We start from the raw sequence: 26,084 nt of genomic DNA on the forward strand, positions 1-26,084 counted from the left end.
AAATGTATAGCAAGATTTCACATTTGGAACCATTACAGATGATGATAAAGAGTAACACAAAACATTCTATTTACTATTTACGCATTCCCCCCCCCCCCCCCCCCCCCTCTCACTACTCTAGTTTTGTTCGCCTCTCTAACTACTCTAGTTTTGTTCCAGTGAACTTCACAATTTTGCTGAGAAGATATCATTTGTTCTTTCTAATATTGTTGGAATCTTGCAGTAACAGGCAGTACCTACATTAAGTCCCTAGAAGTTGGTGCTTTCTTATTGATCATTGAAGAAATGCGTACTCAGTGTAACAACGTAAAACTACATTTCTTATTTGAAATCCTGTATCCTATGCAGCTCATCACATAAAACATGATCAAAAGCTTTTTCTGTAGGTGCATATATCACATACATTAGCATGTTATTCAGTTGTATATGATATCCTGTGAAGTAATGGTCTACATAAAGGACAATTTTACTTCCGCAGTATTCAAAAAGGCATTTTCAGTTTTGCCCTCATTTATAAGTCCTAGAGGCAGTGGTGGTCTTCTCTGTGTGTATTATTTTCATGTGTCTTGAACCCTTGCTGGATGTTTTGTTAAGCTTGGTCATAATATACTCACGCAATCAGGGAAGGTCATGTTATTTTAAAGGTGCACTGCCTCATTGCGCTGTGACTTCATTGACTTCATCCTCTTTGGTGCTAGGTGCAATATGCAGTAGATAATACTCGTCCAACATTGCTATGTCTAAGATGTAAAAATAGATCTTACACCACTTGCATACTTCTGATAAGTGAGGACAGAGACAGGCATTTATATGATCTCCACTTCGTCTGCAGCTTATATTGTAGTGACATTGGACTGTTTCTTGGGCAGCACACTTTGTGTACATTGGTTCCCCCATCATCCAAAAGACAGTTTTCATCACATTCAGATGTATCACATGCATTGACATAGGCTTTACTATCTTTGAAGAAAATGCCTGATTCTCATGGCGTCTGCTACAGAAAAATTGCACAATTAATCAACAGTACTGGGATGGTAGATCCATATGTTGCATGACTGTGGTGCAACCATGAAAATTATGGGTAAATGGGTTACTTTGATATATCAGACATTTGAGGAAATTGGGATTCAGAGCTATCCTAATTTAGTTTTCGTATCTTTTGATTAATAACTGCAAACTTAAGAAATAGTCATTCCGACATTATTCTCTTGTCAGTCTCCAACTGAATGAGCTAGTGTTTTCTCTAAGAAATTGGCAAATCTGTTCCATTCTCATTTTCCTCTCTTCAGAAAGCTGTTTGTTTGCAGTGGAATTTTCTGCTGTTGTGAAACTAGTGGACAGTGTGCGAAGTGGAAAGAATTGAAGGACCCTTTGTAAGAAATAGTCATAATGAATTAATTACAAGAAGGCATTTGTTGAAAAAAACCTTATGCTGCAGTTTAAAGTAGCTAACTGTTATAACAAAAACAATGAAGAGCTTAATTATTAAACTTAGGTTTTGAAGCTGTCTGCCAGAATCGGGACACAGAGGATCTGGCGTCGTAATTATTGATATTGCTTCATTCTACTGGCAAGTTTGAGCACAGAGTACCTGCTTTCTCTGAGTCAGTTTTTGTTCTAAATTAGTTAATATTCAGATATTTCTGCATGTTTGTTACTCAAAGGCAGGAACTTCAAATTTTGGTAGATGATTTTAAATTTACTTTTCATGGTAATAGAGTACTAATTGGGGGAGGGGGGGGGGTGTTATCACTCAGCAGGTGGCAAGTTGACCTCAGTATTTTCTAGCGTGAGTTGCACTCACTGCTTGGATCTTTCCTGAGTTTTACTGGGGCATAGTTGGGAGTGTAGCTTGTTGCCAGATACAGAACAAAGAAATTGTCAGGTTCATGGATAGACATGTTAAACTTCACAAGAAAACCTGTGGCATTGTGTTCCCCTTAGAGCGTATTCAAAGGAATTAATTTCTGCCACGAAAGAGTAATTTTAGTAGATATGAAGACTGTGTCATTACTCTTTATACTACTATGTGATATTCCCTTTGCAAAGTAGAAAACAGCATCCAAATATTTTACTTCGGCAGTGAGGCACTTGATATGTCGCTCATATTGTATACACAGCTTTGATATCCAAGACTTTTCCAAATTACTGTATTGTCATAATAGAAAAGATACCAATTTCATTTAGAACAGCATATGAGAACTAATTTACTTCATGTGGAAGACACTTAGGTTCCATTGAGTAAGTGATAGGAAAATGATGAAAATTTAAATTACTGTGAAAGGACTGAGAGACTGAATTTTGGTATGTCAGTTAGTTCACACTGATTACCTTTTGCTATGCATTTGAACACATTCCTTCTAAAACGTGTATGGAGGAGAGCTGTGGATGGACTAAGTATCAGGTTACGTCAAGTGAACCAAATGTAAGGAGCAGATTTAAATGTAGGAGTCTAAACCTGATTGATTGTAATCATAATTTAATTTTATCAAAAAACTACCCAAGTTAAAAACACACTTTGAAAAAATGTATGATAGAGCACAGAATAGAAAACGATGTGGAAGAAGCAAGTGCTGCACTGAAAGAAAGTACTGCTAGACTGTAGCCGATTAGAAAATATAGACATATCAGCAAAGTTAATATTTACTCATTATTTCTTGGTGGTTCTCAAAGATGGCTTCCTTCTGATATTTAAAAGCTTGGGGGTGGGAAGGGGACTACTGCATGCACAGAATCTCTTTATTTACTTTGTTTTTTGGCTCTTAATTAACTTCTTACTCTTCTCAGTAGTATTTCTTGATGTGTTCATGGTCAAACATCTCTGAGATAATCGTGTCATTTTAAAAAGTCAGAACCATTTGAGTTCTGATTATTTGGCTATTTCAACAAGCCTGTCCACCTGAATTATATCTCCAATTTTTATTTTCATATTTTTCTTCTTGTCTTCATACCACATTTATCAAGAATCTTGTGTAACCTAATTGTAGTAGATTTGCTCTTACCTATTTTTGTGTCGTGTGTAATAGAAACATATAATTTCGTACTGCATTCATATTTATGTGGTACTTTCTTGTCACACGATAGTAGAATTTGGTAGCTAATGTTCTCTTCTTTTAACCTCTTCATTTGACATTCCACGGTGTGTCCCATGCAAAGTACGTGAAACGTCCCATGGTCTCCAGAATCTGTTGTTAATACAGCTGCATTCAATTAGCTCTCTTCAGTTCACTAAAATTAGTTTAATTTGTTGGGTTTAGATTACTATTGATGTCACTTGCATCAGCACCATTCATTGTTCCCCCCACTCTTTGTTGTATTAAATAAGTTTATCGTAAAGTTCCATTTCTCATACGTGTTGGCACTTATCTTTCATAGACACTCAAGACTGTAAGGCTTATGGTGGTCTGTGGATGTAAAATTAAAATCTCATAAATATTATTTTTATTTATCTTTGTACAAAGTGGCAAGCAACAACTACAGTGGGTAGTACTTTCGTCTCTGGAACTGTCATTCTTCTTGCAGCTCTTATTCTTGTAGAGCTTTCAGTTGAAGAACATTACCCTGATTTTATAATTCCGTATTCCTGTGCATGTTTCAGCCTTTCCCAATGTTTTCCACCTTCACATTTTTCATTTCCTTCTTTTCCTCTGGAATTGTTTTAATGAGCTCACACCATAATATTGTTTCAACTATGTTAGTAACAATTCTTGTTGATTATTAATCAACTTGAAAGTATTATTTCCTGGTCACCTCTGCAGTTAGTTCATTGCTGTTTTCATTCTGAAATAGTATCACAAAGGGGACCTACTTTCTTTAGCCTGTACTGTTTCTCACTCACTGTTACGGATAATATTGTAGTTCTTCTGCAAACAATGGCCACAATTTCTTTGCCTTTTCATTTGCTGTCTTCTTATAATTCCTGTTGTCTTCATACCATGTCCTTTCCCTTTCTGTTACATGTCCATATCATTGTTTACTCCTTTCATTGCATCCAGTGTTATCTCATTAACAATGTTAGTGAATTTTCATCTTTACTGCTAATTCTCGCACATCCCATTTACATTCTCAACATGAGTTGGTTGGAACATATTTACATCATTCCTTCCTTTTTTACCTGTTTGTTCCTCTTTTTAGTCTCTTGTAGAAGAATTTGAGTATGAATGTTGACTGTACATTACTGAAGTATTAATCAATGTACGATTTTTTGAAGCACTTAAATGTTAAGAATTGTTTTTGTGACTATAATACAGAGATCATCGGTACAACAAATTGGTTTGAAAATGCTACCAATTATGCACAAATTTCTTTGAAAGATCTTTAAAAGTATCAAATTACTTGGTTTTTGATCAATACTGAGGTGGTTGATCCTCTGGTTTTTCTTTCGGAATATTGAAGTTTTCCAAGCTAATGGTTCCAATAATTTATGAATACTATGGAAGAAGACAGAAGTAGGTTTGTGCTTAACAATTTTAAGTAAAATGACAAGGTAGTTTTTTACAGTTTCTAATGTTCAAGGTTTGCTCACCAGTCCAAGCAGTTTTCTCTCACAAAGAGTGGAAGAATTTTTTTTTTTACAAAAATTACATGAATCTATACAGATGCAAAGCTTGTGACAAAATTCTTTTGTTCTTCCACTATATTTTCCTTGGTGATACTGGTTTTGGATGAAATTTGGTTCATAGCTGTAACCATACAGTCTTTAGAGACCACATCATTTTCATATACACACTACCAATAACTTCCTTTTCTCTTTTTTAATGGCGTTAATGTAGATTTTGTGGAATACTTGCCACAAAGTAAATGTACATGAGTGCATACTAAGTAAAGTTTGTGATGATTATGTATTATTGACAATTCATAAGAGTTGGGTTTCTGAGGTTAGTACAGCCCTTTTATATTTTTGTTAAAACACGTCATGCATAATATATTTGTTTTGGTTTGTTTGTGTGCGTGTGAGACTAACTTTATAGCTCTGATCGGAATACATACATTCCAGGAGCTACATAGATGTTTTCAGTTGACTGAAAGCTGGAATTGAGCCCAAAGTTTACAAATCCATCTCAGTGGCATTTCCTTATGGACCGGTTTACCCGGCTTATTTTTGGAAATTGTCAATTTTCGACAACATCATCATCTTCAGGTAAGAACTTTCCGAGACCTCAGTGACTGTTTGCATTTTGTATGTTAATGGAAGTATTTAGCATGTTATCGTTTCCACGAGGAATGAAAGTAGACTGCACTTACCTGTGGACTTCCCACTTTAGTTCTTTCCCTTACCCTCTCCTTAGTCTTGTCAACAGTTAATACTGTGGCCGTTAGCACTTCCTTGCAGTTAAATGCTTCATTGAGGTTGTTAAATTTGAATGTATCTGAAGTTCTGTGTAGCTCTGGTTTACACACATCCATGTTATCAGAGGTACTTGAAAATATACATAACTCATTTCACAAAAAAGGCAAGTAAAAGATCAGCTGGATTGTAGCTTTGCACTCTTTAGATCTTTATTATAGCATCGGTACCTTACTGTCTTTGTCTTGCAATTCCTCAGCTCTTTCATTACACTGCTTGTGATTGTAAAACCTCAGTTTTTTTAAGTGTGGCCCTGGAATAATAATGTAGTTTTCAAGCTCCCATATGTCTAGAAATAGTAACCCCAGCACAAAGCTTGCTGTTGTTAAGGACAAGTTATAAGTACTAGTGTTACACCTGAAAGTGATCAATGTGCTGACTTATAGTTTGCATCACTGTGTAATTCCTTCTTGTGGGTAATATTCAATGTGACACTTAGAATGGCTTTTGTGGACTTGCTTTCTGTTTCTCTGTACACATTAAGTTAGCTTAAAAGAAAACTAGCTAAAAAGTGAGCATGTAAGCATAATTAAACAGTGCTATATGTGTTTGAAGCATGCTTAAAGTATAGACTGTTATGGGAAAGAACTAAGTTGTCATTTTTGTTCTATTGCACTAGCTCCTATAGCAGCCAAGGAATATGATATGTTGTGTGTTACTAATTTGTTGTCTCTAATGATTTACATTAATATAAAGTTCTGTTCAGCAGTTGATATGACAATGTGTGAAGAAAATTCTTGCTATAATTCAAAAATACATCTCTGTGGATGTAGGAATAATCCACTACTTACAGTAGACTTAACTGATTAGTTTTAAAAGCTGACAAGTCCATAGTAAAAACAATCATTTTCGAAACACAAGTTATGCTATGCTTGGGAAAATAAATTGGATAAGAAATTGTTACACTGGAGCATCAGTGGAAAGCGTGGGATTCATTTACGAAAGTATGAATATTGCCTTTTTTATTTAAGCACTCAACTTTTCAGTATACTCACCCACTTAATTACTACACAATTATTTCAGATGAAGAACACATCTCATAAAATGGGCCATTCTTAAGTTACATTAACATTTACGATAAAGGCAGACTTCCTTGTGTGTGTGTGTGTGTGTGTGTGTGTGTGTGTGTGTGTGTGTGTACACACCCAAAATACCTAATGGGCTCATTTGGTTAATACAGCAGACTAAGGATCAGAAGAGTGTCCTGGGTCTGACTTTGGGGTTTCTCACACTGGATGTGCATCTTGTCACGAGGAAATTAGTAGGCCTACACAGGAATGTGAAAACTTTGCTGCATTATGGACTTCTAAAATGTAGAATCAGCTATAAGTCTTGTGGGTGAAGAGAGGGTGTTAGGAGGAAAGGAAAAGTATAGGTTGTATGTTTGGCATGTAACTCCATGGGCAGTTTAACTTTTGCTCTTTACATACACTACTGTCAGTGAAAATTGTAATACTGTGAGGGATATGTTTGAGTGAACTAAAGTTTATACAACAAACTATATATTTGAGAATACGCAAATGATAGACAACTGTGAATGATTTGACTTGGAGAGTTCAGTGTTGTTTGAAGCCTTTAAACATACGTTCATGGAGTTAGTGTGTCTGAATATGTTCATAGAGAATCTTTCACACAATTTGTAAATGCCCACAAAACAGCAGCAGTGGTTGCTTTAGGACTGTGGCAAGTTGCTAACAGACCACATCCCAGATATTTTTAATGAGTGATGTAGCAGATGAACAAACAATTCAAACAAGAATTGGTGCCTGTCTCCTGTTAAAATATCGAATGTGGAGTTATCTAAGGAGCACTATATCAGGCCCAAACATCACTGTCGATGTGGTTCCTGATTAGATTACCTTCAGTATGTAGTGGCCAATAACGCATGTTATATCCAATGAAAGTCCATTCCATGTCACCTTCAATTTTTCCACTTAGCTGTTCTACAATGCAGCTCCAGATTGTGGTCACCACAGTGGCATCAAACACATACAGGTTTGGACAGAGACATCTAAACTCTGTGAGCTATGCATTTTGAACATAAATGCATATGCTAGGCAAGCCTGCAGATTGCACTGTTATATTTGACCATGAATGACACTTGTACAATATCCTCAGTACATTGCAAGTGTCAGTCATGGTCAGAACAGTGCTCTATGCAGTTCTGATAGCGAAACCTGAACAGTGGAGCAATGGAAGAGTCACTTGGTCAGATGAGTATTTTTGCACATTGTTTCAAACTTCGGGCCGAGTTTACTTCCCAAGTGATGATTTGGGTAGCCACATCATGGTATTCCATGGTCCCCATGTTTACTCTAAAAGGTTAAATTACGTGAAAGGGCTATACGACCATTTTAGCTGACAAGGTCCATCCCAGGGTATGTTTCTTCTCCAGTGGTGATTCTGTGTTCAAAGACATCAGGGTCCCTGTTAACACAGCTCACATTTTTAGTGGTTTTGTGTGCATGAGGATAAATTATAGCCTCACTCCTGACCACCAGTCACCAGACCTCAATATTATTGAGCCTTTGTGGTCTACTTTGGAGAGAAGGGGGTGGGGCCACTATTTACCTCCCTCGTTGTTACCTGAACTTCCACAATTTTGCAGAAAGAATGGTGTAAGATTGCTTTGAAAACCATACAGCACCTGTATTTGTCTGTTTCAAAACAATTTAAAGTTGGTTTGAATCTCTCTAGGTTTCCTAGATTGAATTAGACCAGAAAATGTTTTTGTTTCAACATTTTTATTCCTTCTCTGTAAATGATGATCAGTGCAGAATGGGCTGAAGTGGGGCTTTGTGGAAAACACTACTGTTTATCACTTGTACAGTGATGGTGGTAACATGCCCATTGCATTCTGTGGTTTTCCAGGCCAATGGAAGATGATGCAGTGGGCATGTGAGCCACTAGTTCCAGTGTTAACATAAAGCTGTAGATGAAGCTGTAGGTTCTGTTAAGTCCATACAGACAATGTTGTGATCAATATATACAGTGATTGGATAGTCTTGTCCAGTAATCTATCATGGCTTCCATCCTGTACAAGCTGAAATATTGCAATATGACAATTTTTCTTGAAACTTGCCAATGTGCCCTATTCAAACTCTCATTAGTATTAATGCTCACTGGCTGTTGTCTTCCCACTTGCTCTTTGTATGAAATCTCTTTTGTGACTGTAAAGTTCAGTGTTATGCCATTGCACTGCAGTCTTAATCACTTGCAGACAAGCTGTTTGACTTGAAATACATTCAGGCCATTATTTCAGGGTGTTGCAATTTTCACAAATGTTAGTGCAGGGTTATTCCACGTCAAATCGTGCAGTTCATATCTCCCATCATCTCAGATTTTCATGAAACTTTGCATATTTGCTTATACTTATAACATAAAAACCAGTGCAAAATGTTTTTGCTCTCAGGCTTATATATATATATATATATATAATTTTTTATCGAATTTTAAATGTAATGATACTTTGATAACTGGGATCTGCACGAATTTCAATGCAAAATGGTACTTACCTACATAAATGCCGATAACTCGGGTGTTTATGAAGCTTTTGATTTGGAATTTTTTTTCATAAGTAAAGAGAAGCACATATGTAACTGATATGTAATTATTTAAGCAGTAAGGTTACAAAGAACAATACAAAAAAATTTAATGTGTGTCACTTTTCAATTTCCGGAAAAAGGGACACACACACACACACACACACACACACACACACACACACACGCACACAAATTGAAAAATGCTTATCACATTTCTCCAACCTGGTGGGAACTTATAATCATTGGTCTTAAGTAATACCCAAGACAACAGTACACATTGGAATACAGGGTGGTTCAAAAAGATTACCACAACTTTAAAAATGTGTATTTAATGAAAGAAACATAATACAACCTTCTGTTATACATCATTACAAAGAGTATTTAAAAAGGTTTTTTTTTCACTCAAAAACAAGTTCAGAGATGTTCAATATGGCCCCCTCCAGACACTCGAGCAATATCAACCCGATACTCCAACTCGTTCCACACTCTCTGTAGCATATCAGGCGTAACAGTTTGGTTAGCTGCTGTTATTTCTCGTTTCAAATCATCAATGGTGGCTGGGAGAGGTGGCCGAAACTCCATATCCTTAACATACCCCCATAAGAAAAAATCGCAGGGGGTAAGATCAGAGCATCTTGGAGGCCAGTGATGAAGTGCTCTGTCACGGGCTGCCTGGCGGCCGATCCATCGCCTCGGGTAGTTGACGTTCAGGTGTTACGGACAGATAAGTGCCAATGTGGTGGCGCTCCATCCTGCTGAAATATGAATTGTTGTGCTTCTTGTTCGAGCTGAGGGAACAGCCAATTCTCTAACATCTCCAGATACTGTAGTCCAGTTACAGTAGCACCTTCGAAGAAAAAGGGACCAAAAACTTTATTGGCTGAAATGGCACAGAAAACGTTCACCTTAGGCGAGTCACGTTCATACCGAGTTGTTACCCGCGGATTCTCAGTGCCCCCTATACAGACATTGTGACGGTTGACTTTCCCATTAGTGTGGTAAGCTTTCTGTTGAGCGGTCGCCATCTTAGCATCAACTGACGCTGACGCCTAGTCAACAGCGCCTCAAGCGAACAAATGTACAACTAAATGAAACTTTATAGCTCCCTTAATTCGCCGACAGATAGTGCTTAGCTCTGCCTTTTGTCGTTGCAGAGTTTTAAATTCCTAAAATTGTGGTATTCTTTTTGAATCACCCTGTATAATAAAATTATTAATGGGTTTTTACAAATGGATACACAAATAAATCTGAAAAATCACAGTACTTCATGCTGTGATGGAAACAAAATTATGAGTACCTTACACCAGCTTCTCCAGATTTTCACAAAACTTTCTGAAGAAGAAGAAGAAGAAGAAAAAGAAGAAGAAGAAAGTGTCTTATTTTCAACACATCACTGTCACATTTCCCCATATGTCACAGAAGGGCTGTATCTTTATTAGGAAAAAAACTGAACTATTCTTGACTTATGGTAGTATAGAAAATCAACTTAAGCTGTTGTGGTCCAAACAATGATTTTTTAAATATGTAAAGCTTTCTGACAGCTGATACAAGATTTATTTTTATTGAAACTCTGATATTATTTAAAAGCAAAAAAAAGTAGTTTTGATAGATATTGGATGTTCATTTAACATATCACATCATTGTTCAGAAGATCATTCAGATCAAACTATGTAAACTGACAACCTGTAGTATTGCTGCTTCATGAAACTACAGAGCCAAAATGTATAAATTTAATTGAAACAAGAGTTAACTTTATTTAGGGTGTCAAATTGGCATCATGTACATGTTCAGCAGTGATGATCCCTGAAACTATCAATGAAACTGCTTAAGAACATTTCTGTTTTTAAACCACTGTGACAAATTATATTCTGTTAACTTCGTAAATTTTTCATTAAAGTAGTACATTCTGCCTAATGATGCTGATTTAGGTACACCAACAGTGCGCAAAATGTTTTCCAAAGGCACAAAACAAGAGTCTTCATTCTCAGGCCAAAGGAGTGACACTATTGGTCCAGGTGGGTGGAGCAAAGGTAGATAAACATCGCCTCCATCAGACTTTTTGACAAAGGCAAAGTACCAACTGTCATTATATACAGCTGCTACAAAAGAATTTTGTTAGGAATGAGTGCATGTCCATTGTGGGGCATTTTCATTGTATGAAAAAAATCAAGGAAGGCTTTTCAGAAGTAGTTACTCTTCTGATGTCTAAAGAATCAGAAGAAAGTGATTTGTAGTGGTGAAAATTCCCGGTTGCAGGTATTGTACTGGCTGTCGAAAATCTCTCCTTGAAGTTGTTGCTTAGGAAATCTACATCCACTTTCTCCAAGAAGTGGGAAAAAAAGCCAATATTAGCTTTGCAGTAATCGTACACACCAGATGCAGTTATTTGTGCATCATCCACTAGATCTTCTCAGTATACATTTTATAGGTCCTCCCAAACCACGATACACAGATTTACCATGGCTAATAGCGAAAAAGGAATGATCGGCATCAATAGAAAAATCATTTTTGTTCTCACACAAGTTTTTAAAGCTTTTCTGTTCTTGTATTGAGCAGCACATCAGTTAGTGTGCTTTCTTCACTTGTGGGTAATGCTTTGCCAGCCACGTAACCATTTCATCCTGGACAGCATTTACAAATCCTACATCATGTTTCATATCATCATTTATAAAGCATTGGTTAACTATTACCAATTTACTTTCTTCCTTTACCACATGAACACCCATGGGATGGATTGTATAGCTAGCTGCTTCTTGTCCAGTGGTAATTCTGAATTTCATTCTGAAGTACAGAACTGTAGTTTTTAGTGAAATCCATTAGCAGAATTGCTTTTTCCGGTGTTTGATTTTCTTTCGATTGTTTCAACAATTTTTGACTGACACTTAGCTATAATGAGTGTGGTTTAAGTGCCTGTAATTTTATTACCAACAGTTGCAGACTACTTTACCAGTTCTGCCTGATCTGGCGGAACTCAATTATTTCATCAGCCTGTTTGTAAGCTAATTTCTCTTTTAATAATTCTGATAGTTTGCCATCATTGGGACAATTATCACGGTGATTAAGCATGCAGTTGTAGTTTTCAGAGCCACATACATGAAATTTTGTAAGTTCTTTGTATATTTCTTCATTGTTCCACATCCAAAAGCAGTTTACATTTTGGTGGAACACACACACACACACACACACACACACACACACACACACACTCTCTCTCTCTCTCTCTCTCTCTCTCTCTCTCTCTCTCTCTCTCTCTCTATATATATATATATATATATATAATTGCTGGCAGCCCTAGCTAAAACACACCAATTCAGTTTTAAAGACCAATGTTAATGTTTGGATTCTCCCATTTAAAGCAAGAGTACATTTCTCATAAGTTGCAAAGAGTGAGTCTTTTTTTTGCATATACACATTCTTCTGTATTCTGTGTCTTTTGTTCCTGGTAACATTTGAGTATATTCATCATTTTGGTCAAAATTTGTGACAATCTTTAAGATTTAATCAGCAATAACTTTCCCCCTTTTTGGTGTAGGAATTGCTAAAATACCCATTTCTGTTTTCAGTTTCTTTGCTTGTCGAACCACATACTCACTAACATTGGATTCTGACTGTTTCTTACACTACTTTCTCTTTCATTAACAATATCATGGTATCAAAATCTTTGGCTTTCTTAACAATTTCATGATCAAATTTTTCTTCTCTACTCTCAGAATCTTCAATACTGCAATCTAATGCCTGGCCCACTTTTCTTTCCAAAACACGCTTAACTTTTATAGCTTCTTTTTGCCATATGAAGCCTCGCTGTGATTTCGAATGGAGTGAAGTTTTAAGGGGGGGGGGGAGCGCCCCAAATGATGTAAAGATTAATTTGCATCCTCAATACTTTGACTTTTTAGTACTGATTCGTGAAGTATCACTTCTGGGTCATCTCCATCTCTTCCATTTGTATCACTGATGTTGGTTTTCTGTTCACAAATCTTACATGTGCACAATTTTTGGCCTGGTTTTATATACTGTAGTAGATTCCTTTAGTACTTAATGTTTTAGACAGAGACAAGCAAACTGACCTCAAAGATTTTTAACTGTTTGTCTGTGTTTTTTGATAGGCTCACAAGCTCTTTGATGACTTTCAAAAACTAAGTAATAGTATCTGATGTCCACATATCATAGCACTTTCTTGATCTTGTGGACAGCTAATCACAGAAATATCAAATCTCGTTGGTCTTCACTCAGCTCTTCTATTTTTTGTATAGTTTTTATTAAGGCATAGGTTGTCAAATGACATGGTGTTTCAGTAATTTTCCAACTGTGCTTTAATTCACATTTTCCATTGCTATTAACTGAGCACCAATTGACTTAAAACATACTTTATACAGCTGGAATGATAGAGCCACGCCACAAACAGATATGGCCTATCTCGCAGAAAGACAAAGCAACTGAGGCCAAATAAACTAATTGTTGCATTCTCAATAATGAATTTTAGCAATTGTTGCATTGTTTCCATGCCTATAAAGGTTTCAGACAAGCTACTGCAGTCTAAGAACACTTTGTCACTCTGAGCAGGTGATGGGCTGAACAGACAAATCATGTATATCGTAGTCTTTAAAAAATTATTGAATTAGTCAAATGGAAGGAAATAAATTTCACACGTAAGGTTAACTTGCCTACCTAAAATGAGTTGTACTTAAATATGCCAAATTGATACCCTTGCATCTGAGGCAGTGAGACAGTAAGTGGATGAATTACTTAAAATGACCCTTTTCCATCCCAGCAAAAAGTATTTTCATTTCAGATGTAAGTGTCAATTAGCAGAAGACCCATTAAAATTTTTATTTTATTTGAAAGCTTACAATCTAGGCTATTATTTAAGACCAAAATGAGGTTCCCAGCAGGTTGGACAAATGTGAGATAAGCATTTTTCCACACCCTTGCAATTTTTCTGAAATTGAAAATTGACGTATATTAATATTTTTAAAAATTTTCTTTGCGACTTGATTGCTTCAGTAACTGGATATCTGTTAACTATGTGCTTTACTTCTGAAAAAAAAAAATCTTCATGAACACCTGTGTTATGGGCATATATGTAGATAAGAACCATTTTGCATTGACATTCTTGCAGAGCCGAGATATCAGAATATCACTATATTCAAAATTTGATATAAAATAAAGTTGTTGGCTGAGACTAAAAAGATTTTGCAGAACTTCCTATAAGTATTAGCAAATGTGCAAAGGTTAGTGAAAATCTGAGATAGAGGGTTACAATTCATTGAATTATTGTGTGTTTTGATGTGGAATGACTCAGCAGTAATCTTAAAACTGCATATTGCTCCAAATAGCATTTTTGGTTTGTGTAGCCTGGGAAATTCAGTGACATGGTGTTTAGTAAGTATATGTAAAAGATATCATTTCTGTGGAAAGAATTGACTGATGCATGATTTGTTGAATTGTCACAATTTTTAAACTCCTTTAGATGTCATGGTGCACTATCTTGAGCTGAAAATTTTACAATTTTATATCAATCTGATGCCATTGAAAATAGTTGTAAGAGTACCTCATTTTTTGCACAGTTATCTTAATCCTTTCTGAATTTGCATGAAAGTAATCCACTGTGGAGTAATACAGTTAATTCTCAAAGTTTTTCAACCATGGAATGCCTATTTCATTTTATACTGCTACTTTTTCAACCAAGCCATTACATTATTAAGCCAGTAGAATGGGAGTAAAATAAAGATTTCTTTCAATTAGTTGTTACCCTACAAGAAAAACACCAGTACAATCAAGCCACATTACCACCAGTTGCGTATAACAAGTAAGAGTATGCTTTTATGTCAAAATTCAGTAAAAGGATAAAATATGTAATCATATACCAAAATCTGCTCTACAATGGTATGTATAACAAATTTCATAATAATTGTACCTTCAAATCAATATAGTGAAAAGTTGAAAGTAGCTACAGAAGGATATTCGAAGGGATATGAGCCATAAGAGTAGTTCGCAACTTTTAAAGGAGAATATTGGTCAACAGGTTTTAACAGTGTATATGACTTAAACTGCTAACAGTAGTCATTCTGTGCCAAGTGATCTTGAGGTCCCTGCGTGACCATTGTGGATCCTGATAAAATTTTGTATGAATATTTGCACATTTTCCTTAAAAAAAGAAAAATAAGATTGGTAGAGTTTTAATTTTGCCAATATGATAATTGGTTGACCCCATAGTGCAACTTTCAATGGTGCACCCCCAAGTTTTCAGCAACTTTGAGACCCAATATCTCTGGCAGTATTTTCTTGAAAGAACTAGGTCATCCTGTACAACTTTTTGCACCCTCTTAAGCAAAATAATGGATTTCTTGAGCATTTTTAATAGTATAATTTGAAGCAAAATTGGCCAGAAAAATAGACGCTTTAAAAACAAGATTTTAGCTTTTTGTATGTCTGGAAGTAATTGCAGGATAAACCTGAAATTTAGTGTTTAATAACTTTCCAATACAATGTCATTCCCTACTGCTTCCCAGTAGTTTACAAATTGAGGGCAAAGTTGATGGTTTCTGTAAAAATGCCGGAAATGGCTATTTGTAGCCCACGTTTACAATAAAAAGTTCTCTGCAAACTCTTTTGAACTGTTTTCATTAAAAAGACTGTTCTAAACCACCTAAATAACTATATTTGGTCTGGTACTCCAATTAAATATGATATCTTTTATGTTCTACAATTTTTTTTACTACTCTCTGGGGCAGGTAATATCAAAAGTCCTGATGCCTAGGAAGTGAGATAGTCGGAACAACTCACTCCAAAAAGGGATGTAAGTTGGCATGACTCATTGTGACATATTTGAGCCTGTTTGCCATAATAACTACAGAATCAAACTGGTTATAAACTTCAATATATAACTGTGCATTGCCAAGGCACTGGACCATCATGGTAGCAAAATTGTTGCGTAACAGCTGCAACACACATCATATAAGTTGCCTTAAAGTTTTACACCATTGTCTGCCTGACATTTTTAGGAAAGGGTTCATGTGGTAGAGTATCTTGAGTATTGTGCTATGCTATTGATGTGCTATTTTGAATTCCGGTTTAAAGTGTAGCATATTTTGTGTCCATATAGTTCGTGAGGCACATTAGTGTACTGGTGGAAAAATTGTGTAAATGTGTTGCTGTTGCCCACGATGATTTATCCACTGCTTGTTTCATTTAAAGTGAGGAAAAACTAGCATCGCCATCGTCTTAGGGGCCCGCATGTGATAGACGTGAAAGAGCAGCCACGAGTAGATTTCCTTACCACAGGTTCCCAAACCTGATGATACATTTAAATGTTAGGGACCAAAGCTAGATGAGGTACCTTTTAGAACCCTAAGCTTATGTTTCCTTCAAGCTGTTTGAATTTCTTATAGGTTGTAATTCATTTGCTATAGAATGTCATGAGAAAAACTATATATACAGCTCGCAAATGATGTCGCGGAGCATGTTTCAATAGCTGCAAAATGTGCCGTTCTGGAACAGAGTACTTGTCACTTCTAGATAGCCAGTAAAATGGATTTTTTGGGCCATGTGAGTGCATAAATCTTGTTAAAGCATCCTTCCGCTCAACAGAAATATTGCCGATATCTCCAATCCTCCTCCACTTTTACATAAATACATGCAGCATATTGTCGTGGCTGGAGGTGTGACATGATTTTCTGCCTTGTGAGCCCATTAATGGCATTAAATTTGTTTGCTTTCATTAGCGAAGAAGATATTGAACAAAGGGAAGTATTACAAGAAGAGAGGGTTTAAGATGGGCATACTCTAGCAGGAACTAGAAAAACCATCAGTTTTGTGCCAACTGATGAAGCAATAATTCAGATAGGTGGAATTTCAAATGTCACCTTTTCTGACTAAAATTAGTGACAGTAATAAAGTAGATATATTAACATTGCATCACCAGTCAGGACAGTATGCTGCATACATATATGAAAAATAGTTATGGATTGGAAATATTAGTGAGACTTCCACCGAGTAGGATGCTTTAATAAGTGTTGTGTGGGTTCTGGATCCGTACATTGTTGCAGTTATTCCCGCACCCTCAATGACATAATTGGCCCAGCAGTATTGCTTCCCTCGTGATGTCGTATAACAAATTTATGAATCGTGTAAAAAAAAAATTAAAGTAGCTTGATGGTAACAAAAGCATCCTAAAAAAGAAGTCTTCTAGCTTTGGCCTCTGACACTTAAGAAATGTACCTTCAGACTTGGGATCCTCAGAAAAAACAACCCTGCTGCTGTCTGTTGCCCTGCTATGAGGCATGGCCCTTATGGTGATGAGAATGCTGTGTTGCAGGAGCAAGCTTCCATAGACAATAGCATCACATTTATACAAGTTTTCATCAGTACACTAATGGTCCACTTACACTGCAAACTAAGTGAAAGCAAAATATGCTTTACTTAAAACCAGAACTAAACTAGCATGTCATAGCTGTGTACAGTAAAGACATATTCAGAATTATCTATAACAGGATTCTTTCCAATAAAATGTCAGGCCGACTGCTATGAACTTCACCCAAATTTACACAATGTGACAATGGTGTGGGACTTGAAGGCAGTTTGTGTGTTGCAGCTGTTCCACAAAAATTTAACTATCGTGATGTGCAGTTGATTGGTAATAAATTTAAATTCTGAAGCTTATAAAGCAGTTTGATTCTGTAGCTACTAAAGCAGGAAAAGAGGACAAAATGTCAGGATGTGTCTTTGACAAGACCCTCCTGGAAGTTTTTATAGTTCTTATGACTCACTTTCCAGTCATCGCAATTTTCGATAATATCTTTCCCAGACAGTACTAAACAATTGTAGAACATAATAAAAAAAATAATAGAGATTTGAGTAAAAGTGGAATGGGGCATACTTTCTATGCACCTCACCTTATCTGCTTGCATTGCAAAACCAAATCCAATGACTTAGGTGGTTTAGAACTTGGTCTTTCTAATGAAAATAGTTTAAGAAAGTTTACAGAAGACTTTATTTAAGTGTGTTACACCAACTTCTGGCATTTTTACAAAATCAATTACTTTGCCCTCAATTTGTAAACTATTTGGAAACAGTATGAGAATAAAACTGTGTATTCTAAAACCTTGTATTGGTAAGTTATGTGTGAAGTTTCACGTTTATCCTGCAATTACTTCCAGAGATATAGAAAGCTGAATTTCACCTTCTGCTCCCCACCCCCACCCTGAGCACCTATTTTTTTGGCCTACTTTGCTTCAAATTATCTGTATGAAAATTGCTCAAGAAATATTTTATTATTTAAGAAAGCTCAAAAAGTTGTAAAAGTTGGCCTAGTTCTGTTTCTTTTAAGGAAATATTGCCAGAGATATTGTCTCAAACTTAGCAAAAACTCTGCTGCACTTTACTGTAGGGTAAAACAAATCACTGCTATGTTGGTGAAAGTAAACTTTACTAATGCTTTCACAAAATTTCAGCAAAATTAACTTGACACTGTTAGGAAGGATAGGAAAACTGAATATAGTGTACAAAAGTTGAAATTTCATAAAGGAACCTGTAATCTTCCAGGTTAGTCCCAGTCTGGTGTACAGTTTCAATTTGTTAGCAAGTTTCAAAACAGTTCCACACTTCACTACAGAGCGAAAGATTCCTTCTAGAGTACAAAATTTAATTGGAAGCCAAGAAAAGGGCTGCTTTTGTGATTACTTGTTGTAAAAGTGTTGATGGAAATATTGAGCATTTTTATATTTTTAACATATTTTTATTGATGCTGTTCACTTAAAGGAATTTATTAGACATTTTCTTCATGGATAGTCTTAATTCTTCTAGACAGTGTGGGCCTTAATGAACCATGAAACGTGTCGAGGGGATGGGGTTGGTGCTCCAGTTACCCCACTTTTAGGAACAAAACATTTTTGGCTTGAGTTGTGACCGTGCTTTGTGAGACTAATTTTTGTGCTGTGGTTCAAATTTTACAGAATGCATGGACGGACACTGAATGCACTCAGTGTATCAGTTACATACATCGGCACATACATAGTAATGATCAATTCATTGAGGTCTAGCTGTGGTTTATTTTTGTTGTCTACATCATGAAGGGGCATAAAATGTGGCATCCTGAAGCTACACTTCTGTGGATGCTGAGAGTACCAGATAATATCTATTAGCTGAGTTTTCTCTCGTTAACATATAACCCTTCTTTGTGTGCCACTTATTTGTCAGCGTGGAACTGATGCTTTGTGAGAAATTTTGTTCTTTTGAGCAATATTTGATGTTTTATGTATCTAATATAAATAATAGAAGTGTTCTACTGTGGCACTTAGTATTTTGCCTTGGAAATTTTCACTTTTTTGTCACACCCTGTTTAAAATTACATATAAAATAGGCATAATGTAGTTAATGTACACACTTTGTGGAACTACGATTTTGTGTGCTGCATGTTAGTCTTTGGCTTTCTACTAGTATGCTTTGGTGGCATGGATGAAATTGGAATTTTTGTTTTAATGGTCAAACTGGTGCTGGGTAAGACTGTTACTGCCACTACCACAAAAAATTAAATTGCCCATAAATTACAACATGATAATGATAAATAAGATCATACACTTTTTCATATAAGTGAGTCTTGAAATGAAGACACTGAATAATTTTACATGTTTGAGAAAATTTAATGATGATCTTTTTGTAGATATTTTATTAAATTTTGGGTGACAGTGTTACTACACCTTTGAATTTAGTGTTACATTTTACACAAAGGTGGTTGTGTGAGTTGGTTAAAGATATTGGCTTCAGATCCAGGCACCTTTCAATGTATAGAACTTTCTTGAAAAACTTGTAAGCATATTTAGTATTTTCAGAAATTATTAGATATTTCAGGACAGGAGAGATAATCTCAGACTTGGACTGTGAAAAACGAAGTCTGGATACAGTATAGTTACGTCCACTAGCAGAACTGTGTAATTTTATGAATGCAAAAGAAAAAAAGGGCATTCATAAATAATAAGTTTGTAGTGTGCAGCATATTTACCTGCTTGCAGCCAAACTCCTATGGAATAGTGAGCCATACAGTGGGCAAATGGTAATAGCAGATGGGACAGTTGTCACACTGCAGGAATGTAAGCTGTCTGCATCATTATCAGTGACATCAGCAGGACTACCAGAGATTGAAAAGACAATTGTTGTTATACTTCCAGTTAAAAACCACATGGTATGCATGTTAGTTGTACATTTTTTAAATATGTTTTCTGAATATGAACAGCTTCCCATTGTTTTTATTTTTGTTTTCTGCGAACACTCTAGATCACTCGAGGACAATCGAAAACGTAGTAAAAATGAATATTAAAAAATATGCCATGCTAAAAAGTACTCTGGAATGTTCATAAAGTCTCCAGTACTCTTAAATCCATTGAAGTACCCAATCGTACCCTAATCTGAAGTAAAGTACTCCCCCAGTCACTTCTTTATATAACACCTAGAACATTCCAAAATACTCGAATGTTAAAAAAATGTGTGCAAAATAGTTGGAAGATGTCCCTGTGACCACCACAATGCCATAGTGACCACTTCACTTGTTTATCTCCAGAAACACAGCAGCTACCACTGCACAACCATTGTAGTACACAACAAGGAAACCAAGGGTAGTGCCTGACACAACTGGTGATTGGTGGTAAAAGGATCAAGTAGACAAATTTTAAATCTGTACTAAGTCATCAAATTCTGAATGCAGCTGTGTTTAATTTAGTGAAAGAAAACTTTCCTTCCTTTTCACTACATTTTATATTCGGTTAACTTCCTCTCATCACAATACTTTCTTATGACCTACATTTATCATCTTGTTGTTTGCTGAGTAGACACACAAACTATTTGGGTTTTCCATTCTTAGAGCAAGCTACATATAACTAATAGTGAGAAGAGCATGATTCTTTCTAATTAATACCAAAATATCTAAATGTTTGTCTTTGTGCCTTGTTCACACTGATTACTCAGAACCTTATGACCACCAATGTACTATAGATATAAACCAGCCCTGGTGATAGCAGCATCACCTGGCAATGAATGACTGCTAGTCAGACACACAAAAAACATGGTGCATGTTTTATTAGTATGTGTTGTCTGTGTGTAGAATGGGGAAGGTACACAATCCCTTTGCCACTAGCATTTCAGAAACTGCAAAACTTTTTGGGTGTTCGGGAATGCTGTGGTGTCATCAACATGTGACGAAAATAAGGTGAAACAACATCCAGACGTGGTGGGGTTAGGCAGCCACTCTTCATTACAGATGTCATAGTCTGGGTAGACTGGTAAAACAGGATAGCTGATGAACTGTTGCAGAACTGACATAAGACTTCATTGCTGGACAGAGTAAAAGTGTGTCTGAACATACATTGCACCAAACACTCGTAACAATGGGCCTCTGCAGCCAGTGATCGATGCATGTACCAATGTTAACAACACATCAACAACTGAAATATGCCCGTGACCATTGGCACTGGACGTTGGTGCAGTGGCAGTGTTGCATGGTCTAATGAATCCCGATACCTTCATCATGCTGATGGAAAGGCGCGAATCTGTCATCTTCCAGGGGAACAGCTCCATGCCACCTGTACTGCGGGACAGAGACAAGCTGATAGTGGCTCCATTACGCTCTGGGGAACATGCATGTGAGCATCCATGCACCTGGTGGAGCTTGTGCAAGGCACCCTGACTGCCAAGGAGTATTGTACATTGGTTGCAGACCACGTACACCCCTTTGACAATCATGTTTCCTGATAGCAGTGGCATTTCTCCACAAGATTATTTGCCATGTCACAATGCCAGGAGTGTGATGGGAGGACACAGTGGTGAGTTTCATTTGATGTGCTGGTCCTCCAACTCTCCAGATCTGAATCCGATCTAACACATCTGTGATGTGATTGAACATGGCATCAGAGCTCATTGTCCCCTTTTCAGAAATTTAGGGGAATTAGGTGACTTGTGTGTAGTAGTGTGCCAACTCTCTCCAGAGACCCATCAAGGCTGCACTGCTTCCACGCCAAGACATGACCTTGCTGTCACCCTTGCCGAAGGTGGACATACCGGCTATTACATAGGTTGTCATAATGTTCTGGCTGATCACTGTATAGTGATACTAAATGCTAATCATATTGAAAACTGCAGTCCTTGGAATTGAAATTGACATGGAAATTCGGTAGAGATCAATATAATCTTCATAATAAATTCTGTTTTTCCTTTACTTTTTCTTGATATGATTGGTGTTTAAATTATATTGATAGATAGCTGTTCGTTACCATTTCTTGTCGAGTTTACAAATTAATATTGTGAACTACATCATTATCATTAGTAAGTTCAGTTTGATGAGTTGCACAATCGGGTGAGTGCCTTCACTAGTTTGGAAGAGTTTTCAACAAAATGTTTTGCTTCTTCATCATTGGAAAGTTGACCTCTCATATTTCTTCTTGGCTGTACTTTCCTCGTTAGAGGCCAAAGATGATTTCTTCAAGCATGCATTACTTTCATCTGTTGGAGTTGATATTGGAATAACTGCAACATTTGCGAAAATGCCCATAATGTGTAAGTAATGTGCTTCCTATTAATTCCGTGTTACCTTGGAGATCTGAAACATTCTCGAATCTTCAGGAAAATTGTATAACATTCTCGAACATTGTCGAACACTGTCAAAGGAACGTTCTTTCCAGTCACGGCCACTTCAGTACTTGATTCCAAGCTGCTTCGCTGTCTTCCCACAATAAGTCTATTGGTGTGATGCTTTTTTTTTCCCCCCCACTCGTGTCTTTGAATCCAACCCCTGCAGATCCAAACCTAACTTACATAGTTATAGGAAGGAGCACTATCATACCATGTAACCATGTGGGGATGTGAGAGACTGCAGCAGAGTTATAGCGGTATGCACAGTCAAAGCACGCATACATTATCATTGGGTGAACAAATTAATCTCGTATCCTAATCTGAAAAAAAGGAAGATCATGACTTAAAAAGTGAAATCTAATATGGGGTGGATAATCTCTCAAATAAGATAATAAAAGTTTGTACCAGTAGTATGTAATGGTTTTTAGTCCTTATGTAATGAGTCATTAATTCAGAGAATTTTACCAGTCAGATGCAAATAGGCCATTGTTTTGCCCCTCTATAAGATGGTTGACTCCACATTACTGTCCAGTGTCACCCTTTACACAATTTTTGGGATTTGAAAAGGTCCACTCTACTGAAACAGCTATTTATACATTTACTGAGCACATGATAAAAAAATCTTTAAATGGTAAAACATCTCACCACTCTGGATGTTCTGTAATGTATTGAAGGCATTTGGCTGTGTCAGTCATAAATTTTATTAGAGAAGTTAAGTTCCTAGGGGTTATGTAGTTCAGTAAGTGCATGATTTAGTGCCCATTTAAGAAACAGAATGCAAAAAGTTATCTTAAGCTGTTTCAGTAGTACAAAGACGGACACCACAATCCATATGGGGAGAAATTACAGTGGGAGCCCCACAAGGTATGATCATTGGCCCACTACTGTTATTGTTTTATGCTAATGAGCTTGATTTTAGAGTTGGGGCAGAATCAGTTATGTTTGCAGATTACATAAGCATTGATGTGAAGCCAAGCAGAAAAGCATCAACAGGGAAAATAGTAAATGAGTCTTTGTGAAAGGTACTGACTGGTTTTGCCCAAATGGGCTAGTATTAGAATTTGGAAAGAAAGCAATCCATCCAGTTTTGTATTGTCAAAAATATCCCCCCACAAATTATAGAAACAAGAAATAATAAACATGTTAGAAATTATAAGTTCCTATGTATGCAAATTGATGAAATCTTAAATCTGGAAAAACTGTAGTAGATACGCTAAAACGTTTAGGCTCATTTTCATTCATTGATGTGTTATGAGATAATATACTAGTCTGACTCCTCTGTTAGTGAAAAAATATTCATCACACGAAAGAAAGCAATTACAGTTATTTTGTGGGATTCACACACATCCTGCAGGGATCTTATTAACTCATGAACTGTAAAAAAAGGGGGGGGGGGTGTTACACTGCTACTGAACTCCACATTACTAATCCACATTTTATTCACAGTAAGTCATAATTTATAGATTCTTTGTTAGCTAATCGTCATTATTAGATCTTCAGTGGTACACGATGTGATAAAGAGTATCAGGACACCTGGCTGAAAATGACTTAAAAGTTTGTGGTGGCCTCCATAAGTAATACTGGAATTCAATATGGTGTTGGCCCACCCGTAGCCTTGATGACAACTTCCACTCTCACAGTCATACGTTCAATCAGGTGCTGGAAGGTTTCCTGGGGAATGGCAGCCCATTCTTCACAGAGTGCTGTGCTGAGGAGAGGTATTGATGTCGGTCGGTGAGGCCTGGCACGAAGTTGGCATTCCAAAACATCTCAAAGGTGTTCTATAGGATTCAGGTCAGGACTCTGTGCAGGCCAGCCCATTACAGAGATGTTATTGTCATCTAACCACTCCTCTACAGCCCGTGCATTATGAGCAGGTGCTTGATATTATTGAAAGATGGAATCGCCATCCCCGAATTGCTCTTCAATAGTGGGAAGCAAGAAGGTGCTTAAAACATCAATGTAGGCCTGTGCTGTGATAGAACCACACAAAACAACAAAGGGTGCAAGCGCCCCCCCCTCCCCCTTCCTCCATGAAAACACGACCACACCATAACACCACTGCCTCAGAATTTTACTGTTGGCACTACACACGCTGGCAGATGATGATCACCAGGCATTCGCCATACCCACACCCTGCCATTGGATCGGCACATTGCGTAGCGTGATTCGTCACTCCACACAACGTTTTTCCACTTTTCAATTGTCCAATGTTTACGCTCCTTAGATCATGCGAGGCGTCGTTTGGCATTTACTGGCATGATGTGTGGCTTATGAGCAGTCGCTTGACCATGAAATCAAATTTTTCTCACCTCCCTCCTAACTGTCATTGTACTTGCAGTGGATCCTCATGCAGTTTGGAGTTCCTGTGTGATGGTCTGGATAGATGTCTATTACACATTGCAATCCTCTTCAATTGTCAGTGGTCTCTGTCAGCCAACAGACGAGGTCGGTCTGTACGCTTTTGTGCTGTGTGTGTCCCTTCATTTCCACTTCACTATCACATTGGAAACAGTGGACCTAGGGATGTTTAGGAGTGTGGAAATCCCACATAGACGTATGACGTCAGCAGCTCGTGGTCTCGTGGCAAGCGTTGCTGCCTCTGTATCACGGGGTCCCGGGTTTTATTCCTGGCCGGGTTGGGGATTTTCTCTGCCTGGAGGCTGGGTGTTTGTGTCGTTGTTGTTGTCGGTGCAGTTGAGTGCCCCACAAACCAATCATCAAACAGACGTATGACAAAAGTGACACCCAATCACCTGACCACATTCTAAGTCCGTGAGTTCTGTGGAGCACCCTATTATGTTTTCTCATGATGTCTAATGACTACTGAGGTCGCTGATATGGAGGACCTGGCAGCAGGTGGCAGTGCAATACACCTAATCTGAAAAACATGTTTTTCAGGGTGTCCGGATTCTTTTGGTCACATAAGTGTGTTTTATGTGCTAAATTAAGTACAAAACATCCTATTTTTTTATACCCTGCTGCAGTCATAAATTTTGTGAGGGTTTAGTAATCTAGGGTAAGGAGATGGGAATATTAACTACAGCACCACTGTACAGTTATTCACTTACAAAAGTTTGTGAACAGCAATCCACCTGAGTTTGAGAGTAATAGATATAGCAACACTTAAAGGAAAAATAATCAGCATTACTTTTTTATGAATCAAACATTGGAACAGAAAGGTGAAATATGCAGTTATAAAATTCTGTGACTGACTACCTTGGGAAATAAAGTCTGACAGGTAGCAGAAGTATTTTCAAATGTAAATTAAAGATCTTTCTCCTTAATGGGTCCTTCTATGCCAAGAGACCAAGAAAGGTGGTGCAGAGGTTAGCACACTGGGCTTGGATTTGGGAAGACAACAGTTCAAATCCCTGTCCAGCCATCCAGATCTATGTTTTGCATGATTTTCCTAAATCACAAGATGAATGCCTGGATTGTTCATTTGAAAGGACACGGCTGATTTCCTTCCCTAATCAGAGCTTGTGCTCCATCGTAATGACTTTGTTTTCAGTGCGACATTAAATACTAATCTTCCTTCCTTCCTTCCTTCCTTCCTTCTATGGCAAGCAGGA

At 37.1% G+C, this 26,084-nt stretch overlaps 1 protein-coding gene across 2 annotated transcripts in view; it reads left to right on the top strand.

The window, feature by feature from the left end:
* LOC126248835 (ras-like GTP-binding protein Rho1) overlaps nt 1-26,084 on the top strand; it is a 57,413-nt gene that overhangs the window by 23,077 nt on the left and 8,252 nt on the right. Inside the window, exon 2 of one of the 2 annotated variants that reach the window (XM_049950249.1) lies at nt 4,997-5,140. The exons of the other annotated variant lie outside the window; for it this stretch is intronic. Within the exon in view, the coding sequence (XP_049806206.1) occupies nt 5,077-5,140 (64 nt within the window). The 5' untranslated portion in view covers nt 4,997-5,076. The remainder of the gene's footprint in view (nt 1-4,996; nt 5,141-26,084) is intronic. 2 annotated transcript variants of the gene reach the window in all.

The sequence above is a fragment of the Schistocerca nitens genome, chromosome 3, assembly GCF_023898315.1.
Source record: "Schistocerca nitens isolate TAMUIC-IGC-003100 chromosome 3, iqSchNite1.1, whole genome shotgun sequence".
NCBI lineage: Eukaryota > Metazoa > Arthropoda > Insecta > Orthoptera > Acrididae > Schistocerca > Schistocerca nitens.